At 42.4% G+C, this 23,800-nt stretch overlaps 1 protein-coding gene across 1 annotated transcript in view; it reads right to left on the bottom strand.

Moving 5' to 3' along the window:
* The window catches only part of EPC2 (enhancer of polycomb 2), a 122,018-nt gene that overhangs the window by 47,921 nt on the left and 50,297 nt on the right, over positions 1-23,800 (bottom strand). Inside the window, exons 3-6 of the mRNA XM_006135681.2 lie at positions 21,531-21,676; positions 9,903-10,109; positions 3,397-3,545; positions 2,990-3,119 (exon numbers count right to left, since the gene is read on the bottom strand). Of these exons, the coding sequence (XP_006135743.1) occupies positions 2,990-3,119; positions 3,397-3,545; positions 9,903-10,109; positions 21,531-21,676 (632 nt within the window). The remainder of the gene's footprint in view (positions 1-2,989; positions 3,120-3,396; positions 3,546-9,902; positions 10,110-21,530; positions 21,677-23,800) is intronic.

Here is a 23,800-nt window from a genome sequence, read left to right as displayed (position 1 = left end):
TTGTTTTTTGAGCAATGACAATGTTTTTCTGGAAGCACTAAGGAAAAGGGAAGGATAAAGTTAAGCACTAGATAAAAATGATCAGTGGAGTATGGATGTTTCATTCCAACTCCAATACCTCTTAGGCAATCCTGATTTGATGATCTGACTAGTTTACACCTGAAGTCTTGATGTGTTTCTTCTCTTCTGATATAATCGGGGCGAGGATTTTCAAATGTTTATTTGTTAGAGAGCCTTTTTTTGGTGCAACTTCTCCCACTCATGATTTAAATAGGGAGATCTACAAAAGATTAATTATTTCATGCAATGTATCCAGTGCTTGAATTTATAAAAAATAGAGTTGTGTAATTAGTCTGACGGTATCTAAAATTTCTAGAAGTGGATTATTCTTTTAAACTTTTACTTTTGTAATGTTACAAATACTCCTAGGTTCAACACGTATATAAATAAAAGTAGACCAACTGTGGTTCGGTGTTGACACAATAAAACTAAGGAACAACACTCTTCTGCAAATAAAGGATAACACTTTCCCAATCTCAGCCTGTCAAAATAATTAAGAAGCACATAACTAATGGAATAATATTAAGGCTTCCAGATCTCTCTTTCCTAGTAGCATGTCATGCCTCTGTAGAATTAAAAGGCTCACACCTCATCTGCATTATTTTCCACTAACAGCCTTTACTTTCTCATATCACCACACTATAAATAGAGGAAGGAAATCAAAATAATTGCTGGTTGATATCAATAGTGCACAGTTCTAAAAAATGTCAAACTACTGACACACAATCCAAAGAGTTTCTTGAAAATTTTGGTTGCTCAGTTATTACAAACATTAATAGAACACAAAATAAATAGCACAATTTGTATTCCTGAGTTAGCTAGCTGCCTGGAAATGGTGATAATCATTGATTTCTGACATATAACACCTAGTTTATATCTTCCCATTGAATTCTATAGCTCTTTCATTTCGTTTTCCTAACACCCCATACTTCCTTAATAGTCTCATCTTTGTGTTATGGAATGATTTTCCCTCAACTATCAGAATTCCTGGACTGTGCTGCTGAAAAAAGTTCAGAGTTCTTTTCCCCAAAGAGAGGCAAGAGAGAAGTAGTTCACTGTATGTGTTAGTATGTGAAACAGACCCCATAAATTAACATTCAAGTGTTTATATTTGTGTCTTCTTACCACAAAAGAAGAGTATATTGAAAAAGATAGTAACAAATAACAGAAGAATGTCTTACTTAAAAGACAAACTGTGAAACTGGGTGTCAGAGACCCGTAGATAACTGAACCAGATTAGACTATAAACTTCTCAGGCTAGGGCACGGGTCAGCAACCTTTCCAAAGCGCCATGCCAAAATTTAACCCTCCTGCCCTGGGCCTTGCTGCTCTCCTGAGAGGGGTATGTGTGCTCTCTCCACTGTGCGCCGCGTGGACCACCTGAATCAATGCAAACCTTTCCGCACACTACCAGTTGCTAATAGAAACTCACTGTTAATTACATAATTACGCCTGAGCCATTTTGCTAGTGCTGCAGCTGGGGAGAACAGTTATTACTAATAATAATTAAACAGATTAAATGTTTTAATGTTCTCATGTTAGTTTATCAAAGTTCATTTTAAATAAAGTAAAATATTATGTCTAACACAAAAGGTTTCAATATTTTCTTTATTTATGGTAGGGATGGGGAACCTTTTTTGGTCCGGAGCCACTGACCCACAGAAGAACAAAAAAAATCAGTTGGGGACCACAGAAGTGAGAAGAAAAACACTCCTCCCAAAACCTCCAATGCCTCACTCTTCTGGCACTCCAGCGCCCACCAGGTGAGAGGAAGGGACAGGGACGACTGAGGTTCAGGGCTGCCCAAAGGCCAGATTTACTTTTCTGGGGTTCCAAAATTAGTGGATTTTGAGGATCCCTTTAGGCTCTGGGGTGGCAACAAAAATGAGGGGTTCAATGTGTGGGACAGAGCTGCCAGCGAGTGGGATAGAATTGCAGGACGAGGTGAGGACGGCAGGGTCTGGGAGTTTGGCAGCAGGAGAGGATGTGGGGTGGGAGTACAAAAGGGAGTTTGGGGACGGGAGGGAGTTGGGGAGAAAACGTGAGGGGGTGATAATCCAGCCAAATAGCTAGTTGGGGAGGGAGGCAAAGAAAACTGCGACTTCTGCAAATTAAAATTGTATCCCCACCTCACATCTTTCCTCTGGTCTAGCCTCGCTCCCATCAGTGCCATGAACCGCCCCACTTGCCCAAGTCTGATCCCCTGCATCACCTCATGCCCCTCAGTGCAACCCGTCTCCTCCTATCCCCTCCCCCACATCCCTGTGCCCCCAGTGCATTCACCAGCAGGGTAGTAGCACTGGGGTAAGGAGAGGGGGAAAGAGATTAGAGATTCTTCCCTGCCCAGACCAGCCCTTTGCCTGGAGACTGAAGCTCTGAGGCAGGAAGAGCCTGGGATTGCCCAGGGCTGGCTCCAGCCCAGCCAGACACAGAGGGGCGCTGGGAAAGAGGCTTCCCAACCCTGTACACAGCCCATGGGGAGCAGGCCTTACCACGTGTGCAGCCACCCAGCCCTGCCCCTTCCCAAAGCAAAAAGCCTGTAGCCAGGAAAGCGGGTGCTGATTAATCCCTTAGCTTCTGGGAGTTGCACGCCCAGGCTGGGCAACCCTGGGATGCATATGCACCTCTCCCACGCTCCCCAATAGGAAGCCGGACCTAGTGCTACAGCCTGCAGCTGCATGGCAGAGGCTGGAGTGCAGCATAAGCTCCTGGTTGCACAGGGGGGAGGGGAAGGGCTGAGCTCCCGCCCCGGGTAATCAGCTCGTGTGCTGCTTGTGGCACACATGCCAAGGGTTGCCGAACCCTGAGCTAAGGACAGTCTTTTATTTTGTATCTCAAACCAAGCACCTATTCTGTACATTTGATTGCTAACCAACTACAAGAGCTGGTCAAAGCATCATGTGCCATTGTGGACAAAAATCAAGTTTACCTTAATTTTACATTCTTGAATTTTGTGGTGGTTTCCATTATGAAGAGTTGCTGGAGTGATTATCTCTTTGTCAGATCTATTAAGCTTGACTTCATTAAGGATTTCACCTCCATAATCACCCAAGTGGTACCTGAAAGTTATAAAAGTGGACCATTACACATTTTAATGGGAACATCATATTATTAAACAAATAAGCTGTACAACAAATACAATTTTCAGTTTTCTTAGTTTTACAGTGAGATTTAAACCTTCAACTAAGCAAAAAAAATTCAAAACTAAGGTATACGTACATTAGTAGTAGCTTGATTTACAAAATGTGTTACAATACATGTGAGATAAAACAAAACTTTTATTTAATGCAGTATTTTATAAATATTTAAAGTGGGGGCTCTCATAGTTAACTTTACCTTTTTTCCACAACTTCTAATGTTAAATGTAACAACTCCCGTTTTGTTTTCTCTCTTCGCTTAATCATTTCCAAAATTGTTATGGCTCTACTAAACTCTCTTCTTAATTTCAACATCTTTTCATAAGAGGCTTCATCATTCTTTCGATTCTATTAAAATAGATAGAATATTAAGAGTTTAAAACAAAAGCAAAATCTGGAAGATGTAAATGGCATCAGTTTAACAAAATATTATACACTGTAGCCCTGTGGGTCAGAATGCAGAATATGAACCAGTGAATCCTTGCAGAAACCTTTCACAAGAATAGTAGGGGGCTGTGCCTTCTGCTTGCTGCGCTCGCCAACCCCTCTTGTGGGGGGTAGGCAACCCTGGCTCTCCCTCTGGCCACCGGAGAAGGCTGGATTGTGGCTGTGCCAGCCCAGGCCGCTTCCCCCCCCACCCCTGCTAGCCTAGGGCCCCTTCTCTCCCTCCTACCCCACCAGCCCGGGTCCCCTTCTGCCCTGCACCTGCCCAGGCCCTTCTCCCTTTCTAACCCTTCCCTCTCCTGGCTACAGAGCATGCCAAGCCCAGTTCTAAACATGGTTGCTGAGGAGGCCCAGAGTGCCTGCCTGCCCCATGTGGAGCACAGTGAAGTGCAAGTAGTGCTGTGTGCACACTGCGCTCTGGGCACTGAAGCCTGCTGAGGTGGGGAAAGCAGCAGCACAGGGAGCTGATCCCATCCTCTCCCCCATGCAGTCCTGCCTGCGCTGCTCACTGCCCCAGTCCTGCCTGCAGAGCTCAGGGCTGCCTGTCCACCTGCTGGGAGCAGAAAGGAAAGAGCAGACATGTTGGTGTGGCGGCTCCCCTGGGTGGTTCACGAGTGCTCTGGCAGCTGCAGTAAGTGCAGCTGCTGGGGAGAAGGTGAGTCTCCACAGGGGCAGCCGGATTCCAGGAGGTTGGGCTCCAAGCTCTGGATCCAAGAGCCTGGGAGCGGGGAAACGCCCAAGAGCTCGTTGCTGACATATAAGCCTGGCTGTAGGGAGCCCTGCTCCATGCACCTGTCCCCAGGCTGCTGACCCAAGCACCGTACCCTCTCTCCTGCCCTGCCCCGAGCTGTCACGGCTGCAATGTGAGGTCTGCTGGCTACTGAAAGCCCTCTGGATGGGGTGCAGGAAGGGGAGTAGGGGCTTGGTTTAAAATAGCAATTCCAAGAGGAGAGGGGAAGCAGCGAGGTCAGGCTCAAGTTGGAAGAGGGGGAAGGAGAAGGAGAGAGAGAGGGGGAGGAGGCAAGCAGAATGCTGAGTGACATGATGACGTCACTCTGTTGTCCCACAGGAAAAACTTTTTAAACTAGTGCACCAAACCATAAGTACAAATACAAAAAAGAAAGATCAATATTTCTGTAAAATCATATCCTACACTAATTTTTTTTCTTCATTAAAGCTCCAATCAAGTCAATGGAAATTTATATAAATAAAGAGCTGAGTATTTGGCCAAAATATATTGCTTACCTAGATTGTGCAAGTGTTGAGTTTTACTATATTATGATATTTGCTTAATGTTGATAACATCATGGAAAATTGAGGACTTTATAGTTCCAGCTGTAACCAACCTAATCTAGTGATGCTGATCTGTATTGTTGTTGTTCCTCTGTCTCCCACAAACAGGTTCAAATAAATTGTGGTACAAATCGGATATAAAGTCATTAGTATGTGAGAATAACTACATCACAATCTAGACTTCATATTTGTATTTTACCTGCATATATACACAAACCCAAAAGGTAAAAGTTATTTATAAAAAGTATAACGGATATTCTTATCCAGATAACTGAAAACTAACTTTATTTTACCACTTGTAAGCATGAGCAGTTTGAATTTAAATCCAATTTATTGTACATTATCTTGTGCCTTTAATTTACAGAAAATATGGACACAATTTTCCCTACTGAAATTATCTACACTGTGTATGTCTGAAGCAAATACTCCTCACATTGCACTTCAACTTAGATAACTATTGAGACTATAACTATGTTCCAGCTAAAAATGTAATATATTACAAGCATCTTATATTAATAAATTATGTGTATTATCAGGGCTCAACAATTAATGTAATTTACTCGCCCGAGGCAAATAGATTACAAGCCAGCACAGCCATGCAGCGCAGTCAGTGCATGCACAGCGTGCCAAACCGCGTGGCTGGCGAGCGGGGCTCGCCGCGGTTTGGCGAGTCCTGTGTATTATACATGGAAAGCGCATTAGGTGTTTAAATTGCCTACATTGCTGTATTAACATTTAACTATTAGCCCCTTTGTTCTTGATTTAAAGATTACTGATCTATGAACTGTCCCTAAATTTGATTTTCATTACACAGGTTCCACAATATGCCTGGTCATTTTCCAAGGGAAGAAGAGAAAGGGGCAACAAAACTGCAGGTCAATGGCCTTACAGAACCCTCCATCTTAGCTAGAAATCTTGCCTTAAAAGGGGAGGAGGGTTTTATATTTAATAGGCAAAACTGTTGGTTTAAAACTAGTTATCTTGATTTCCATGTCTGTAAATTCATCAGTCTAGCCTAAAAGCATGTAAGCCAGCCAGGTTTAAATCTGGTCTTTTCTACCATAACATTAAATCAGTCTTAAGGTTTATTTGGGAGAAAATCTCCAACTAGGATCCAGCCTTAACAAAAAAATTTTGAGGTTGGTTACAAAAAATATGTCTCTTCTCATAGGTCTGCATATGTCTAGGTATAACCTGAAGCACTTTCTGCAGTCCTTTACTGAACAACTGTGGTGTTTGCCTAATCAAAAGAAAATCACACAATCTAATTGGATAGCCTCTTAGGTACCCATACTGTCTCCAAGCTGAGGGGACAGCTATTATAATAAATGATGTTAAATGCAAGCCAGTTTGTTTCTGAAGAAATAGGATTACCTTTGTTTTACTCTGTTACAAATATGCTCCTAAATTATGGAATGTAACAGAAAGCAGAATATCATAAACATGAGCTGTCATCTAACTTAAGGAGATGTGAATCTTAACAGTAAAAAAAGTTAAAATAATGAATATAAAAGATGAAGCATGGGAAACTAGACAGACAGGTTGAGAACAACTCCATCTGCAAATACAGATGTGGTGAACTGGGATTTCAATGGGTATCACTTACGATGGTTCAGCACCCCTTCCCCCTCAAAAAACCACACCTGCAAAATTTCTGTACGTTAGGAAGAAGGTGCCAATCTTGTAACGATCAATCTATGGATTGGTAGATGTATTGAGCATGAGAAATTTTGCTTAAAATCCATTCATATGCTCCATGGTAAGCTGTACATAAACTCTATCAAGGAATAAAATCACAGAATTGAAAGAGACCTCAAGAGTTTCTGCTCTAATGGCAGGACTAAGCATTATCTAGGCCCAGGGTCAGAAACCTTTCAGAAGTGGCATGCCAAGATTTAATTTATTCACTTCTATTTACAGATCTGCATGCCAGGAGGAGGAGGGGGATGGGGCAGGATGGGTACTGTGATGATATTTTCCGAAAAGCTGCAGCTAGGGAGAACAGTTTAATTTAAATTATTAAACAGATTAAGCATTTTAACATTCTCATTTTAATTTATTAAACTTCATTTTAAATAAAGTAAAATATTAATGTATGTCCATGAGCAACGGTTTCAATGTTTTCTTTATTTATAGCAGGAGTGGGGAACCTTTTTTGGATTGACCCACTGACCCACAGAAAAATCAGTTGGGGGCAACACAAGTGAGAAACAAAAAAACTCCTCCAAAACCCCCCCAATTCCTCACTGACATGGCCCCCAACTAAGATACCTCACTCCTCTGATGCTCCAGCTTCATGGGCTGAGGGGAAGGGACAGTGCTTCTAGTCACTGACTTTTTCCTAATATCCAACCTGAACCACCCTTGCTGCAATTAAGTCCACTGCATCTTGTCCTATTCTCAAAGGTTAAGAACAATTTTTCTCCCACCTCTTTGTAACAGCCTTTCATGTACGTGAAAACTTCTTTCCCTTTTTAGTCCTCTCCAGACTAAACAAACCCATTTAAAAAAAACAAAATAAAATGAGGAATCTTGTGGCAACTTAGAGACTAACAGATTTATTAGGGCATAAGCTTTCGTGAGAATTTGCTCACATCTTTCCTGAAATGTGACACCCAGAACTGGACACAATACTCCAGTTGAGGCCTAATCAGTAAGGAGCAGAGCAGAAGAATTATTTCTCAAGTTTCGAGTCCCCTGCCAATACATCCCAAAATTATGTTTGTTTCTCCCCCTGCCGCCCCAATAGTGTTCCATTATTGACTCATTTAATTTGTGATCCACTATGAAACCCAGATCTTTCTGCAGTATTCTTTCCTAGGCAATCATTTCCCATATTGTGTGGTGTGTAACTGATTGTTCCTTCCTAAGGTGGAGTACTTTGCATTTCTCTTTATTGAATTTCATCCTTTTTACCTCTGATTATTTCTCCAGATTGTCCAGTTTATTTTGAATTTTAATTGTATCCCCCAAAGCGTCTGCAACCCCTCCCATGTTGGCATCATCCTCAAACTTTATAAGAGTACTCTCTATACCGCTAACTAAATCACAAGTGAAGATATTGAAAAGAACTGGATAACTGATCCCTGCAGGACCTCACTTGATATGCCCTTCCAACTTGACTGTGAACCACTGATAACTACTCTCTAGGAACAGTTTTCCACCTGTTTATGCACACACTTTATAGTAGCTCCATCTAAGTTGTATTTCCCTAGTTTGTTTATGACAAGGTCATATGAGACAGTACCAAAAGTGTTATTAAAATCTAGGTATACCACATCTATTGCTTTCCACAAGACTTTACCAAAACAGGTTGGTTTAATATTATTTGTTCTGGACAAATTCATGCTGTCACTTACTACCTTATGATCTTCTAAATCCGGAGTGGGGAACTTCACTCCTGGGGCCAGATGCAGTCCCCAGCTTGCCTGGATCTGGACCCCCCCCCCCCCCCCGCATTGGGGAGCGCACACTGGCACTTCAGCCCGTTACCCCTTGCCTGACTGATTTTTCTGTGGGTCAGCAGTCCCCAACCCAAAAAGGTTCCCCACCCCTCCTCTAAACTTCTACAAATTTACTGCTTAACTATTTGCTCCATTTTCTTTCCAGGTAGTGAAGTTAAGCTGACTGGTCTGTAATTCCCAGGGTTGTTTTCTTTTTCATAGACTGGCACTATATTTTTCTTTTCTCTCCCATGTTCCATGACTTTTCAAAGATAATGGCTAATGGCTCATATTTCCTCAGTCAGCTTCCTGATTATTCTGGAACATATTTCATCAGGCTTTGGTGATGTAACTTGTTCTTTCCCTACTTCACCCTCTCATCCTACCTCATTTCCACTGGCATCTTAGATGTCCAAACACTACTATCTTTTTGGGTAAAAAAAGAAATTAAAAAGTCACCCTATATTTTCTGAAACATTTTAAGGTGTAATTCTGTAGCAGCTTTGAGTAATGTTTAATTGAGTTTTTTTAATTAAACAAGAAGATAAATTCTACCATTTGTGCAATGTTTTACTCTAATGTTAAATTCAGTTTATTTTACACTGCCCTTTAAATTTTCAGTACACGATATGTTTTTGTAAGGAAAATGCAACTCTACACTGCTGAAATTGTCTGGAGGAATATGGATGTTTAGGAACAAATGGAGCCTTTGACATCCAAGAAGAATAGGATATTGTATGAGGGGTTTTTTTGCACCCAAGAAACAGTTGAAAAAAAGATACATTGCCACTTTTCCTCCCACTTGTGGACAGGACAAGGAGTCTTATTACTTATTTCTTCACCTCTTATCAGTTGCATCGTAACCCTCTACCCAGGGGCAGCCAGGGAGGCTAGGCAAACTAAGCAGTTGCCTAGGGCACTGCTGGCCCAAGCGCCCGATGATGACGTCACGGCCATTGACGGCCGTGCAGGCGGGGGCACCGATCGCGCCTTCTGCCTGGGGCGCCAGCTGCCGCAGCCAGCCTCAGACCACTCCTGCCTCTACCGCCCAACAACAATGGATAAGCATGTCAAATAAATGTTCTACTGAAATGATCAGGTACTGCACAGGAAACTGACTGCAAAACCACAAAAGATGGTAGGGGTTCTAAAGCACAAAAGCAGCTATTTTTATTTTTAGGAAAGAGTCTAGCTTACAAATTGATTGCGTCAGTTTAACAAGGCCATTAGTTAGATACTACAATGAGCAGGGCTTGACGAGCAGCAGCAAAAACCGCTTGTCAGCCCCGTACTGGGCATGCGCAAGAGCCGCATTGCGCATGCGAGCACCGCAAATGAATGAATACGCGCCGCGTATCGTTTGTCGAGCCCTGACAATGAGGAATGTAGTACAAAAACATTAGTTGATAGATTACTAATTTTAAGAATATTATGGGGTTATCCTACAAGGCACTGAAGCCTTGTGGTCTCTGCTGGACTGGAACCATAGCATGACGCAGGATGCAGCCCAATACTCATAAATTACCTTTCGAGTCTGCATTTTCTCAGTTCTCCTCCGAAAGGCAACATAAGGGTCATTATTTGTGGAACCGTCTCTTTTTTCTTGTTTGATTTGAGGGATAAGGGATGGCCCCCTGCAGTTCTTACGTTTTCTCACCCAGTAGTCATAGACAGCTTTAATAAGATAATCATCCTCATTTAGCAGCAATTTAGCTTCCTGAAGTGTTACAAGCTGAAAGAAAACACAAAGATGTAATTCAGTAGAAATAGCAGTGAGAAAGTCATTTATAATCTCCATTCGTACTTTTTTCTAAAGTTTAGATAAACCTAAGCTTTACATTGAAAGACCTGATTTGCAGTGAATCATGAAAGTAATGTACTCAGCCTCAAAAGGAGTTCTCTGGCAATGGCATATGAGGAAGAGCTAAGACTACCACCCACACCGAAGGTAAAAGACCATGACAGACATCAGCAAGAGATTTTTTTTTAAGTGATACTAGTGGGCTGCGCATCCTGCTCACTGCACTCGCCAATCCCCCTCTCGCGGGGGATACACAGTCCCAGCTCTGGCCCCACCTACCAGAAAGGGCCAGGCTGTGGCTGAACCAGCCTAGGACCCTTCTCCCCACTGTCAGAGTGGGCCTCTTCCTTTCCTCCTCAACCCCCTGCTATGCAATCCCCAGCCCCCTAGTCTTGCTCCCTATCCCCCGCTCGCCCCCAGGCAGCCTAGGCCCCCTTCTCCTCCTCCCTACCCCCTGCTGTGCCAGCCCAGACCCACCCCCCTTCTTCCTCTCCAACTCCTGTGAGCCAGGGTCCCTTCTCCTTCCCCCTCTCCCTCCCTCCCCTCTCCGGACATGGCATAGACTCATAGACTTTAAGGTCAGAAGGGACCATTATGATCATCTAGTCTGAACTCCCTGCCCCCCCCCCCCCCCCCCCCGAACAATGCAGGCCACAGAATCTCACCCACCCTCTCCTAGAATAATCTTCTCACCTATATCTCAGATATTGAAGTCCTCAAATGGTTTAAGGACCCCAAGATGGAGAGAATCCCCCAGCAAGTGATTCGTGCCCCATGCTACAGAGGAAGGCAAAAAACCTCCAGGGCCTCTGCCAATCTACCCTGGAGGAACATTCCTTCCCGACCCCAAATATGGCAATCAGCTGAAGCCTGAGCATGTGGGCAAGACTCACCAGCCAGACACCCAGGAAAAAGTTCTCTATAGTAACTCCTATCATCCCACCATTGGCCTATTTACCACTGATAGTGAAAAGTCAATTAGTTGCCAAAATCATGTTATCCCATCAAACCATCCCCTTCATAAACCCACTACTTCCCTTGGCTGTTCTAGAACTTCACTCCTCTAATGGTTAGAAACCTTTGTCTAATTTCGAGTCTAAACTTCCTAATAGCCAGTTTATATCCATTTGTTCTTGTGTCCACATTGGTATTAAGCTTAAATAATTCCTCTCCCTCACTGGTATTTATCCCTCTAATATATTTAAAGAGTGCAATCATGTCTCCCCTCAGCCTTCTTTTGGTTAAGGTAAACAAGCCAAGCTCCTTGAGTCTCCTTTCATAAGACAGGTTTTCCATTCCTCGGATCATCCTAGTGGCCCTTCTTTGTACCTGTTGCAGTTTGAATTCATCCTTCTTAAACATGGGAGACCAGAACTGCACACAGTATTCAAAATGGGGTCTCACCAGTGCCTTGTATAACAGCACTAACACCTCCTTATTTCTACTGGAAATACCTCGCCTAATGCATCCCAAGACCGTATTAGCCTTTTTCACGGCCATGTCACAATGGCGGCTCATAGTCATCCTGTGATCAGCCAGGACTCCTAGGTCCTTCTCCTCCTCCGTTACTTCCAACTGATGTGTCCCCAGCTTATAACTAAAATTCCTGTTGTTAATCCCTAAATGCATAACCTTAAACTTCTCACTATTAAATTTCATCCTATTGCTATCACTCCAATTTACAAGATCATCCAGATCTTCCTGTAGGATATCCCGATCCTTTTCTGAATTGGCAATACCTCCCAACTTTGTGTCATCCGCAAACTTTATTAGCACACTTCCACTTTTGGTGCCGAGGTCAGTAATAAAAATATTAAATAAGATTGGTCCCAAAACTGATCCCTGAGGAACTCCGCTAGTAACCTCTCTCCAACCTGACAGTTCACCTTTCAGTATGACCCACTGTAGTCTCCCCTTTAACCTGTTGCTTATCCACCTCTCAATTTTCATATTAATCCCCATCTTTTCCAATTTAACCAATAATTCCCCATGTGGTACTGTATCAAATGCCTTACTGAAATCGAGGTAGATTAGATCCACTGCATTTCCTTTATCTAACAAATCTGTTACTTTCTCAAAGAAGGAGATCAGGTTGTTTGGCACCATCTACCTTTTGTAAAACCATGTTGTAATTTGTCCCAATTGCCATTAACCTCAATGTCCCTAACTACTTTCTCCTTCAACATTTTTTCTAAGACCTTGCATACTACAGATGTCAAACTAACAGGCCTGTAGTTACCCAGGTCGCTTTTTTTCCCCTTTCTTAAAAATAGGAACTATATTAGCAATTCTCCAGTCAAATGGTACAACCCCTGAGGTTAGAGATTTATTAAAAAATTTTGCAAATGGATTTACAATTTCATGTGCCAGTTCCTTTAATATTCTTGGATGAAGATTATCTGGGCCCCCCGATTTACTCCCATTAAGCTGTTCCAATTTGGTTTTTACCTCGGATATTGTAATATCTACCTCCATATCCTTATTCCCATTTGTTATGTTGGCATTATTCCTAAGCTCTTCATTAGCCTCATTAAAGACTGAAGCAAAGTATTTGTTTAGATATTGGGCCATTCCTAGATTATCCTTAACCGCTACTCCATCCTCAGTGATTAGCGGTCCCACTTCTTTTTTTTGTTTTTTTCCTATTTATATGGCTATAAAATCTTTTACTATTCGTTTTAATTCCCTTTGCAAGGTCCAACTCTACATGACTTTTAGCATCTCTCACTTTGTCCCTACATGCTCTAACCTCAATAAGGTAGCTTTCTTTGCTGGTCCTTCCCATATTCCACGCCTTATATGCTTTCTGCTTTTTCTTAATCACCTCTCTGAGATGCTTGCTCATCAAGCTTGGTCTAAAACATCTGCCAATAAATTTTTTCCCCTTTCTTGGGATACAGGATTCTGATAGCTTCTGCAATTGTAACTTAAAATAATCCCAGGCCTCCTCCGCCTTTAGATCCATACGTTCTTTAGTCCAATCCACTTCCCTAACTAATTTCCTTAATTTATTCAAGTTAGACCTTTTGAAATCAAAAATCCTAGTCTCAGATTTATTTTTGTTTATCCTTCCATTTAGTTTGAACTGAATTAGCTCATGATTGCTCAAGCCAAGGTTGTCCCCTACAACCATTTCATCTATGAGGTCCTCACTACTCGCCAAAACCAAATCTAAAATGGCATCCCCCTTGTTGGTTCAGCAACTACTTGATGAAGGAATTCATCAGCTATCGCATCTAAGAAAATCTGAGCCCTATTATTATTACTAGCACTTGTTCTCCAGTCTATATCTGGAGAGTTGAAGTCTCCCATGATTACGCAGTTTCCATTAGTATTTACTTCATTAAAAACATTATAGAGGTCTCTATCCATATCCAAATTAGATCCTGGTGGTCTATAGCACACCCCAAGCACTATCCCTGGGGAGGATCTAATAGTTTTCTTCCCCAATTTGATTTTTGCCCAGACAGACTCTCCCCCATGCAGGCCTGCCTGCGCTTCCCACTGTCCTAGCCCTGCCTGTAGAGCCCAGGGCCGTCCACCCACCCACTGGGAGCTGAGGGAAGAAGCAGACAAGTTGGTGCGGCAGCTCTGTGATGCTCTGGCAGCCGCAGTAAGAGCAGTCACTGGGGAAGGGGTAAGTTTCCACGGGGGCAGTCAGACTCCAGGTAGCCGGGCACCTCACTCCAGCTCCCCAAGAGCCTGGTGGCAGGAAAGCTCCCAAGAGCTCTCTGCTGGCATGTAAGCCTGGTTGGGAGCCGTCCTCCTATCACCTGTCCCCAGGCTGCTGTCCTGAGCACTGTACCCTCCCCTCCCCTCCCCCTCCCCTGTACTGTCACAACTGCAATGTGAGGTCTGCCAGCTACTGTGCCATGTTTCTTGGCATTGAAAGTCCTGTGAATGGGGGTGGAGGAAAGGGAATAAGGGCTTTGTTTAAAATAGCAATTCCAAGTGGCATGGGAAAGCAGTGAGGTACCTCTCAAGTTGTGGGAGAGACCGGGAGAGATGGGGAAGAGGCAGGTGGGATGAAGAGTGATGTGATGACATCTCCCTGGCTCCCCCCCTCCCCTGGAGGAAAAACATTTTTATATAGAGATAGATTTCCATAATAACCACTGCTATTTAGCTAGTACTCATTCCAGTCAGAATGGACACAGCTACCATGTGCTTGCAATCTATAAGAGTGGAAAGACAGCAATGTCAAAAAAGGGAAGCCAGCAATGCTGTCCTTACACTACTGCAGGCTACTCAACTTTGAAAGCCCCGGGGGGGGGGGGGGGGGGGGGGCCACAATGCTACATCACATGCCGAGAGCCGCAACTTAAATGCGGTTGCATATACATGCAAATATATATGTAAATATATGCAAATAGCTTTTCACACTGACAGCATGAATACAAAGATTAAGGCAATACTACACAACACCCAGGCCCCATTTAAGTCAGTCAGTTGTTATTAACAAAATGACATTTTCACCCAATTTCCACACATAAGACAGCACTTTTAATGAGGAATGACAGTCCAGGAATTAAACAATTAAAACACATATCAACGGAAGATCATTATGTTGACTACTTTTTTGTTTTGGCTCCCACCCGTGGGCTGCATATTGAGCCCTGTGTAAACCCAAACCGCACTCTGGGCCACAAACAAATGGACTGTGGGCCGCACGTTGAGTAGCCTTGCACTACAATTATATGAATCCATTCTACCTGGAATGAATACTTACCTTAGTGGTCACATACACATGCTCATATAGCATCATCAGAGAAAAGTATATGCATTTCATCTACATACAAATATATATTAAACTTTCAAAAGGCCATTCTATCTACTAATATGAATAACATTTTAGAAATTCTAAAATACTCAGCTTTTATTCCTTTGGTTTACTTTATTAACCTATTAACCTACATTACCGTAAAAGGAGAGACATCCATCATGCCGTCTGTCACAGAGAACATCTGAGAAGACTTGAGAGATTTCTAGGGGGAGACAGGCCCCCAGCCTCACCTACAGCCCTAACCCATCCCTCTGAGGCCCTGCCTCCACCATGGGGAGGAGAAGAGCGAGCACGCACCCCAGCATTCCCGGAGCAGCGAGTAAGGAAGAGGATGCACGTCCCGAGCCTCCCTAAACCCCAGGAGGAACAGGGAGAGAGGAAGTGGCCTGAGGCAGCCCAAACCTCCCCAGCTCTAGGAGCAGTGGGGAGGGAGGAGGCCACATGTACGTCTACCATCACAATGGGATAGGTAATGCTAGGGGTGTTTTAAAATATCAATTGTACTTTGAGATCAGGATTTCTTATTTAACTTTTGTTTTCTCTACTGTACCAGGAAAATGGATTTCTGGCCAGTCCTACCTGCTAATTACATTTCTACAAGGGCTCCAAGCAATATGGACACGAGGGCAGGGGGAAGGGTTCTTTTACTTAATCAGGCAGTTCTTCAAATTTGCTGACAAAACAATTTGACATCCTTTTTCTCTTCAGCTTGCAACTGACCCTCACTGAACAGCTTTTATCTTCATTAACAGGACCCACATTACAAATAAAATAAAAAGTTACCCAGCTTTCATAACTATTATTCTTTGTATTGCTCACATCCATGAACATGCACAGTCATTGGAGATTTCTGCCATAGCAGTATCTTTAGGGCTGGCTGTGTCGCCCCCATGAGTGCCACTTTTATGTCTATCAGGCACTGCAGACCCTATGGCCTCTTGTTTCCTTCTTGTTGACAACTCTGACCAAAGGGTAGGAAACTGAATAATGGAATGGACATGAACAACATGTTGAAAAGCAACAGTTATGAAAGGTGGGTAACATTTTTTTTTCCTTTGAGCTTGCTCATGTCAATTCTTTTGTAGGGAGATTTACAAGCAGAATCCTTGGAGCTGGGCTCAAAGTTCACAGCCTTGCAGATTGTAGCATAGCTCTGCCAACGTCATCACAAGCTTGCTGGGTCAGTGCAATAATGGAATGTGAACTTGTGGACAGAAGACCAGGTCACAACATGACAGACTACTTGGATCGGCACCTATGCCAGGAATAATGATGGTGATGATGCCTGTTTCTTAGTGGCCTGAGCCATTAAAACTGCCAGCAGGAGTATCTTTGCCAGCTTATAACAGTAATGAATGCAGGCTGGGATTCAGGATGAGATCCTCTACGTAGATATAGGGTGACTTTTCATCCTATTTGTCACTGCGAGGAACAGCTGTAATAACTTACAGAACAGTTTTGTTCTATGTAGAAAGCCAGCACTCACCTGATGTCCAGAGCGTGACGCCTCCATTCCTCTTCCGATGCATGGGACACTGCGTAAAGGACCAGTAAAAATGTATCCTGACCAACATGAAACAGACATAACTTTGGGTAGGAATCCTAGGGAGGTAGCAGCTGCACCTTGTTCTTGAAGAAAACTGTATAGAGTTGTTCCAAACTGAGCACCCGGATCTCTAACACCCTATAGGCTGATGCTATAGTAAGCAAAAAGGAGATCTTCCAGGACAGCAGGAGGAGGGAGCAGGAAACCAAGGGTTCAAAAGGAGGACCCAAGAGTCTGGACACCACAAGATTCAGGTCTGCAGGGGGGAATGGATCACTAGGGCTGTTGCTACACTTCAAAGACAGAGCCACCCTATCAACAAAATGCATCAACTATTCGGAAGCTTCAGGGGGTAGCTGAGTTAATCTATAAAGTGCTAGTAGACCATTTGTTGTTTTTTAGGTTTATCCTGTACAGACTAACAGAACATGTAGACGGTAACATGAGCTTTTGTGGGACAGCCCACTTCTTCAGATGACCAGACATCTGAAGAAGTGAGCTGTGCCCACGAAAGCTCATGATACCATCTACACGTTTTGTTAGTCTATAAAGTGCTACCAGACCATTTGTTGTTTAAGTTCATCAACTATTTGATTAGTTAATTACCCGATACTTAACATCCTTAATTAGCGTATGCCCTTCCAAGGCCCTAACTCAAACTTCAACACTTAAAAGGTACTCAGCACTAAAGATAACTACAGGCAGTCCCCGAGTTACGCGAATCCGACTTACGTCGGATCCGCAGTTACGAACGGGGCCCTCCCTCTCCCTGGTCTCCAGGAGACCAGGGAGAGGAAGCAAAGCGGCGGAACACGCGGGCAGCGGACAGCCCAGACGCGTCTGGGATGTCCGCTGCCCTAGTGTTCCGCCGCTTTGCTCCCTGTCCCCCTGGTCTGCAGACCAGGGGGACTGGGAGCAAAGCAGAGCAAAGCCCCAGCTGCTCTGCCCCAGGCGTCCCCAAGTCAGCCGCTGCTGAAACTGACCAGTGGCTGACTACAGGAAGCCCCTACCCCGGGCTTCCTGGAATCAGCTGCTGATCAGTTTCAGCAGCAGCTGACTTGGGGATGCCTGGGGTTCTTAAGTTGAATCTGTATGTAAGTCAGAACTGGCGTCCAGATTCAGCCGCTGTTGAAACTGATCAGTTTCAGCAGCGGCTGAATCTGGACGCCAGTTCCGACTTAAATACAGATTCAACTTAAGAACAAACCTACAGTCCCTGTCTTGTACGTAACCCGGGGAACTGCCTGTATATACAAGCCTAAAGCCATAATGTCCAAAATAAGGAAAACCACAAATCTTTAACAAGCGAGGAAGATCAACGGAGGTGGCAAGAAGAAACTGAGAAGATATAAGGCAGCACCTGATATACCAGCACAAGTGCAGCATCCAAAGAGGTAACACAGCAAGCCCTGGCAGATTATGGCAAAAATTTCTGATAGCTGAGTAGATGGGTGTGTGCACACATACAATGAAATTGACATGAGCAAGTACTCAAAGAACTAAAATAAAAAATATGTACCAACTAGGATTCCTAGGTAGATTCCACAGTTTGGAGAGTCCTTACAGAAATAAAAAAAACATTTTATAGGTAGGATCAAACTTGTTTCTGCTTATGGAGATCCAACAATCTAGAGATTGGTTTTTACCTAGTAGTTCCTAACACTCATATGAAGTGAGGCTAATTCATGAAGTCAGTTAGAAAATCCTTGCATTGCAGTACTCTGAAATTGTACACCCCAGAGCATTAGCAGAAGCTTGAGAATTCACAAAATGGTCCATGAAGTTACGCAGAAAGTATCAAAAAGCTGCTTGGCATTTCCTCTATACAGACACTCCCCAAGAAGAAGTCAGATAAAGAGCAATTCTTAATGACACCAGGTGACACAAAGTCATCTGATATATGCACACTTCTTTAATACATTCTCAAATCCAGTTAGGAAGGACCAACTAAAAGTGAGCAAAGCGGGGGGGGGGGGGGGGGGGGGGGGGGGATTTGAACCACTGACTTCTTTGACTTCGTGTAGGCAAGATTTCAGGATCACAGTGACATCCAGAAAATGCCAAGCTCTAAATATTAAAGGACAGCATAGGCCTAAAATGGAAGGAAAGTAATGTCAAGATTACTGTGCAACTTATTTGAGACATAAACCTGTGAACCAAGAAATGTGCACTGTGGAATACCAATCAGGGAAATCATGATGAGAGGACTGAAAGTTCATCCTAATTATGGTCACCCGGCAGGTTATTTTAATGGAGGAACAAAGAAGAGTAACCAGTGCCACGGTTTTACCAGAGATAAACTCCAAGAGTTTGAAGCACAACACTGGTTCCAAGGAGTAATTATTATTTGTTTAGCCAAAATCTGTTCCAACTGCTCTGAAAAAATCTGGCCACTACTGGAACTCACCCAATGTGTCTCCTCAGTACTGACAACTGAACCTGCTTTCTCAACATGCGGAGACACAAACCCTTTGCTAGTTAAAAAAAACAACAACAAAATTTTAGGGAACAGAGCCCATTTTGGCTTTTTACATCATAGCATTGGTACAAACCAAGACTATTCCAGCTAGAGTTGTGGGATTCTGTAAGTAAACAAATTTCTTGATCTCAGCTAAGCGTCGGCCTCACTTTGAGAGATAGCCACAAATGGTTCAAAGGTAGCTTCTCATAAAACAGTATTTTCAATGTGGTTTTCCTTCAGTAGCAAAATGAAACAGTCCTTGAGATATCAATTCCAAAAATAGATGGCCCTTGTTGATCATCAATTGACTACCTTAACCTGTAAAGCCATGAAAGAAACACTAGAATTTACGCTTCTTCTGCTCTACTCTGCACTGATTAGGCCTCCGTTGGAGTACCATGTCCAGTTCTGGGCACCACATTTCAAGGAAAGATGTGGAGAAATTGGGAAAGGGTACAGAGAAGAGCAACAAAATGATTAAAGGTCTAGAAAACATGACCTATTAGGGAAGACTGAAAGAATTCTGGTTGTTTAGTTTAGAAAAGAGAAGATGGAGAGGGGATACGATAGCAGTTTTCAAGTATTTAAAAGGGGTGTTACAAGGAGAAGGGAGAAAAATTCTTCTCCTTAGCTTCTGAAGATAGGACAAGAAGCAATGGGCTTATATTGCAACAAGAAAGGTTTCAGTTGGACATTAGGAAAAACTTCCTAACTGTCAGGGTGGTTGAACACTGGAATAAATTGCCTAGGGAAGTTGTGGAATCTTCATGACTGAAGATATTTAAGAGCAGATTGGATAGACATATATCAGGGATGATCTATGGTGCTTGGTTCTGCCGTGAGGGCAGGGGACTGGACTTGATCTCTCGAGGTCTCTTCCAGTTCTAACATTCTATGATTCAACTCCCTTTACTTTTCAACACAATCCTTGGGGGATCCACTTAATCAATTGTTTTACAGTTCAGTCCATCTACTTGCAAATTCAGAGCTCCTTCCAGGACAGATATTGTTAAGACTCTGAGATTCTTCCTCATTTATTCTAAAAGAACATCCTTCTCTCATTCAAGTTCTGTTCCTAGCGAGCATCAGGCACATAATAAACAAGAACATAAACATTCTTTTAAAATAAAGGACTGATTATATTGGAGATGATCTTCTAGAATAACATTAGTTTATTCACTTGACACTGATCATCATATTATAGGTTTATTATTATAAACTTGAAACAAAAGAGGATAACAGTGTCTTTAGAATTACCTTTCATTACTGTAATGTAATTTACTATAAATTTGGCAGGGCTTGCCTGTCTGTTTTCAAAAACTGTGTTTTCAAAAACTCCTCCTAAATGGTAACAGCTTAGGACCACCAAATTCACTACACAGCTTAATAACTTAAAGCAAGGTAAGGGTTTGGTTGTGCCATTAAATGGGATGTGCTGGAATGAGATTGCTTCTCATAATATCATGTAGAAGAGACAGAATCGCCAGGCAGGTGAAAGAGGCTGGCTGAGGGTGAGCCCCTCTGGACTGTCACAGCACCATGTCTCCCACATACCCCAGGTGCCCTTTAAGGAGGCGGGGGGGAGCAGAAGCCCTCCACCCCAATTTGTATGGGGAAATTGCGGCTGTTCCCCTGCATCAGGGATTTAAATAAAGTGCATACATTTTCATTTTATTTTCCACATCCAAAATTAACCGAGTCAAGGATGAGTAAATCTTCTAGTATAAACTGTTTAAGAAATTTCTAATATATGTTTTGCATTTTAGGATAAACATTCAAATAGTAAATTATCACTGTCTGGAGGTTTTGTTTTTTTTAAAGAAAACACACAGCTCAAATTAGAAATCAAGCTAAGAGCTGGTACTGCAAAGGGGTTGGGATACACTACCAAGTTACTGAGCACTTTACTCCAACTGCAGTACTATGATTTCCACTGAAGTGAAGGGAAACAGAGTGTTCCCCAATTGGCAGAACAAGGAACTAAACAAACTAAAATTGCTAAAGATGAAGCTCTCACAAAAAGAATAAAACCTGCATTTAGCTTGTTTTGGGCTTTTCGCCAACTTTGTAAGTTACAGTACACATTAAAAAGATCAGTTTTTTGGAAGTAACAGAATTTAACGCCAAAAGGGACCACCAGACCCTCTGTATATCACCAGCCACCTGCACACTAAACCTAAAATCAGACCAAAAGGAAAGGAATGAAAAGGAAAACAAGGAAGTGCATGCAAAATTGTCAGCTTGTAAAATCTTGATATCTCTTTAGTACTGAAACTGACAAAATAGCAGGATAGCTGTCCTCTTCTATTGCATTACATTTTAGAGTTCAATGAGGAAGTTAAAAAACCCACTATTTCACTTACCATTGTCATTCTAGGTTATTAAACCTTTAGTACCTCTGACTACCTAATAAAATAAAAAGTAGTACTATCATTTTATGAACACACTCAGTGCATTTGGGGTTAGGTTGTTGAAATAACTAGTGGGAAGCAAAATAATTATATTCAAAGGTTAATCTTTTATATATTTTTCTTAAAGAGTGGAGAATTAAGCATTCAATACCTGATTAGAACTAGCTTTTTCAAGCCTGTCGATCATAATTTCAAACTGTAGCGGCTTGATCTCCATCTTCCGATTGAGTCTGTTTAATAATGTCTCATCTTCAGAGTCCATATCGTAATCTGGTTGCTCATTGTCGAGATTAAACGCTGAAATAGAAACATGTACAAAAATTGATTTTCGTTACAAGGTCATTTATTTATGTTAAGGATGCCAAATTAAGTTATTATAATGATGCAACAGAAAACAAACTAATCATCATTTTAGCTGCAAATTAACACCTTTAAAACTAGCTGATCTCTTATATCTTCAGTTTATAAATTTCTCACCTGATTTCTCATTTTCCTATATTCTTATATATTTAACTTCAAACCTGCTTTTCTTCAGTAATGCATCCAGTAAAGAGGAAAAAGTCAGTCGAGTTATTTTAATATCAAATGCTGAATTAAGAGATGGAGTCACTTTATACATCAGTCACAATAAGATTTACTAATTTAAAATCTGCCCTAAAAATCAGAGTTATTAAAAATATTTTAAGTATGGACACATGCCAACTTAACTTCTTTCCCTCAAACTCATAAAAACAAAAAATAGTGGCAGCCAAAATTCTGCTGATAGAATTCTGATGCACAAGATTTTTTGAAAGATTCAATTATTATAATTTCAAATGCAACCCTTATTCAGACACCAGGCACACAAAGAAGAGAACTCCGCTATATGTTTAAATTGACTGGTTTTGGTATTTGAGATAACTGAGATAATTAGCATATATAATACATTGTGGCGGGTTTTTTTTTAAATTTTACTATGACTGTGAAAGTGCTCAATCAACACTAATAAAAATTAAGGTGGTTCTTATTGCCAAAAACAAGTACAGCACAGGGAGTGAAAAAGCAGCCAAGTCTCCTTATCCCTTCCTTCCCCACAGACACAGCCCTGAACAGAGCCTTGATCTGGAAACACAGTCTCTCTAAGAGTTAGAACATACTTCACATTCCATGTACAGTAAAACTCCAATAGTCCAGCACCAATTGTCCAGCACTCCCAATAGTCCAGCATCAAAAGGGCAAGCACTCCTGACGGAACTGGGACGGAACCCGGAACCGCTCAGGTCAGTCACTCTCACGTGGGTTACAGCAGGGAGGGGAGGTGTTTGGCTCTGGGGAAGGGGAGAGGAGGGGAGAAAATTGGATTACGCACAGTGTCCCGGCCAGCTCACTGAAAAACTGCCCACTCAGTGCATGTGCTCCAGCACCTGGAGGGAGACACGCTGCTGTACCGCTGCTGTACCGGCAGCTCCGGGACCCGAGCATAAGGTCGGGGAGGGAGTGGGATTAGGTTACAGCAGGGAGGAGAAGTGTTTGGCTCTGGAGAAGGGGAGGGGAGTGGGATTGGGTTACAGCAAGGAGGGGAGGTGTTTGGATCCAGGGAAAGGGAAGCCTAGGGGGATTGGGTTTCACACGGCTTCACGGCCAACTCATTGAAGAGCCAGCTGCTCAGCACACGTGCCCCAGTGCCTGGAGGGAGACGCGTGGCTGTACCGGAGGCTTCGGGACCGAGCATAAGGTTGCGGGGGGAGCTGGAGGGGGAGTTGGGTTGGGAGTATGCAGTACCTCCTGATACTCCGGCATATCCGATAATCCGGCACCACCTAGGTCCCAAAGATGCCGGATTATCAGAAGTCTACTGTATATTAAATTTTGGCCTCGGTCAGTTAAAATTTAAACCAGACTAGAAAAGTATCAGGTGGATAATGCAGCAATGGCAATTTATTTTATATAGATAATTCAAGTCCTAAATGACGGCAACACTCTTTAATCAATGCTAACATTCAATTAGTGAATGTTTCAAACTAGGAATCTAAAGTTAAATATGGCATATGGAGTCTTTCTACTGCCATTATTTTTTGGAAAAGTAAATGATTTGGGGAATTGAAACAATAAAGGTTTATGCTAAAAAAAATTTTACCTTAGGGCAACAAGTTAATTGAAAAAAAACTTAAATATTTAATTCAGAACTAAATGTAGGTGATGTACTACTATGAATACACAGAACGGATTACCCACTTCTTCAGAATATTGATTCTTGACCAAATAATGATAATGCTCCTTTCTAAACCTTTACTATTGAAAACATTAATATCTAAAGATAAAAAGTGGTGAAGTGAACCACAACATTTAAGATTAGGGATGTGAAAGGTTAACCAGTTAACAGGTAAGATCACCCTAAACGGTTAACCAGTTAAATGGTTCCAGTTAACCAGTGAAGGCTGG

This window comes from Pelodiscus sinensis, chromosome 7 (assembly GCF_049634645.1).
Source record: "Pelodiscus sinensis isolate JC-2024 chromosome 7, ASM4963464v1, whole genome shotgun sequence".
In the NCBI taxonomy this organism is placed as follows: domain Eukaryota; kingdom Metazoa; phylum Chordata; order Testudines; family Trionychidae; genus Pelodiscus; species Pelodiscus sinensis.
The sequence above is the reverse complement of the archived record's forward strand: the minus strand, read 5'-3'. Positions and strand labels throughout refer to the sequence as shown.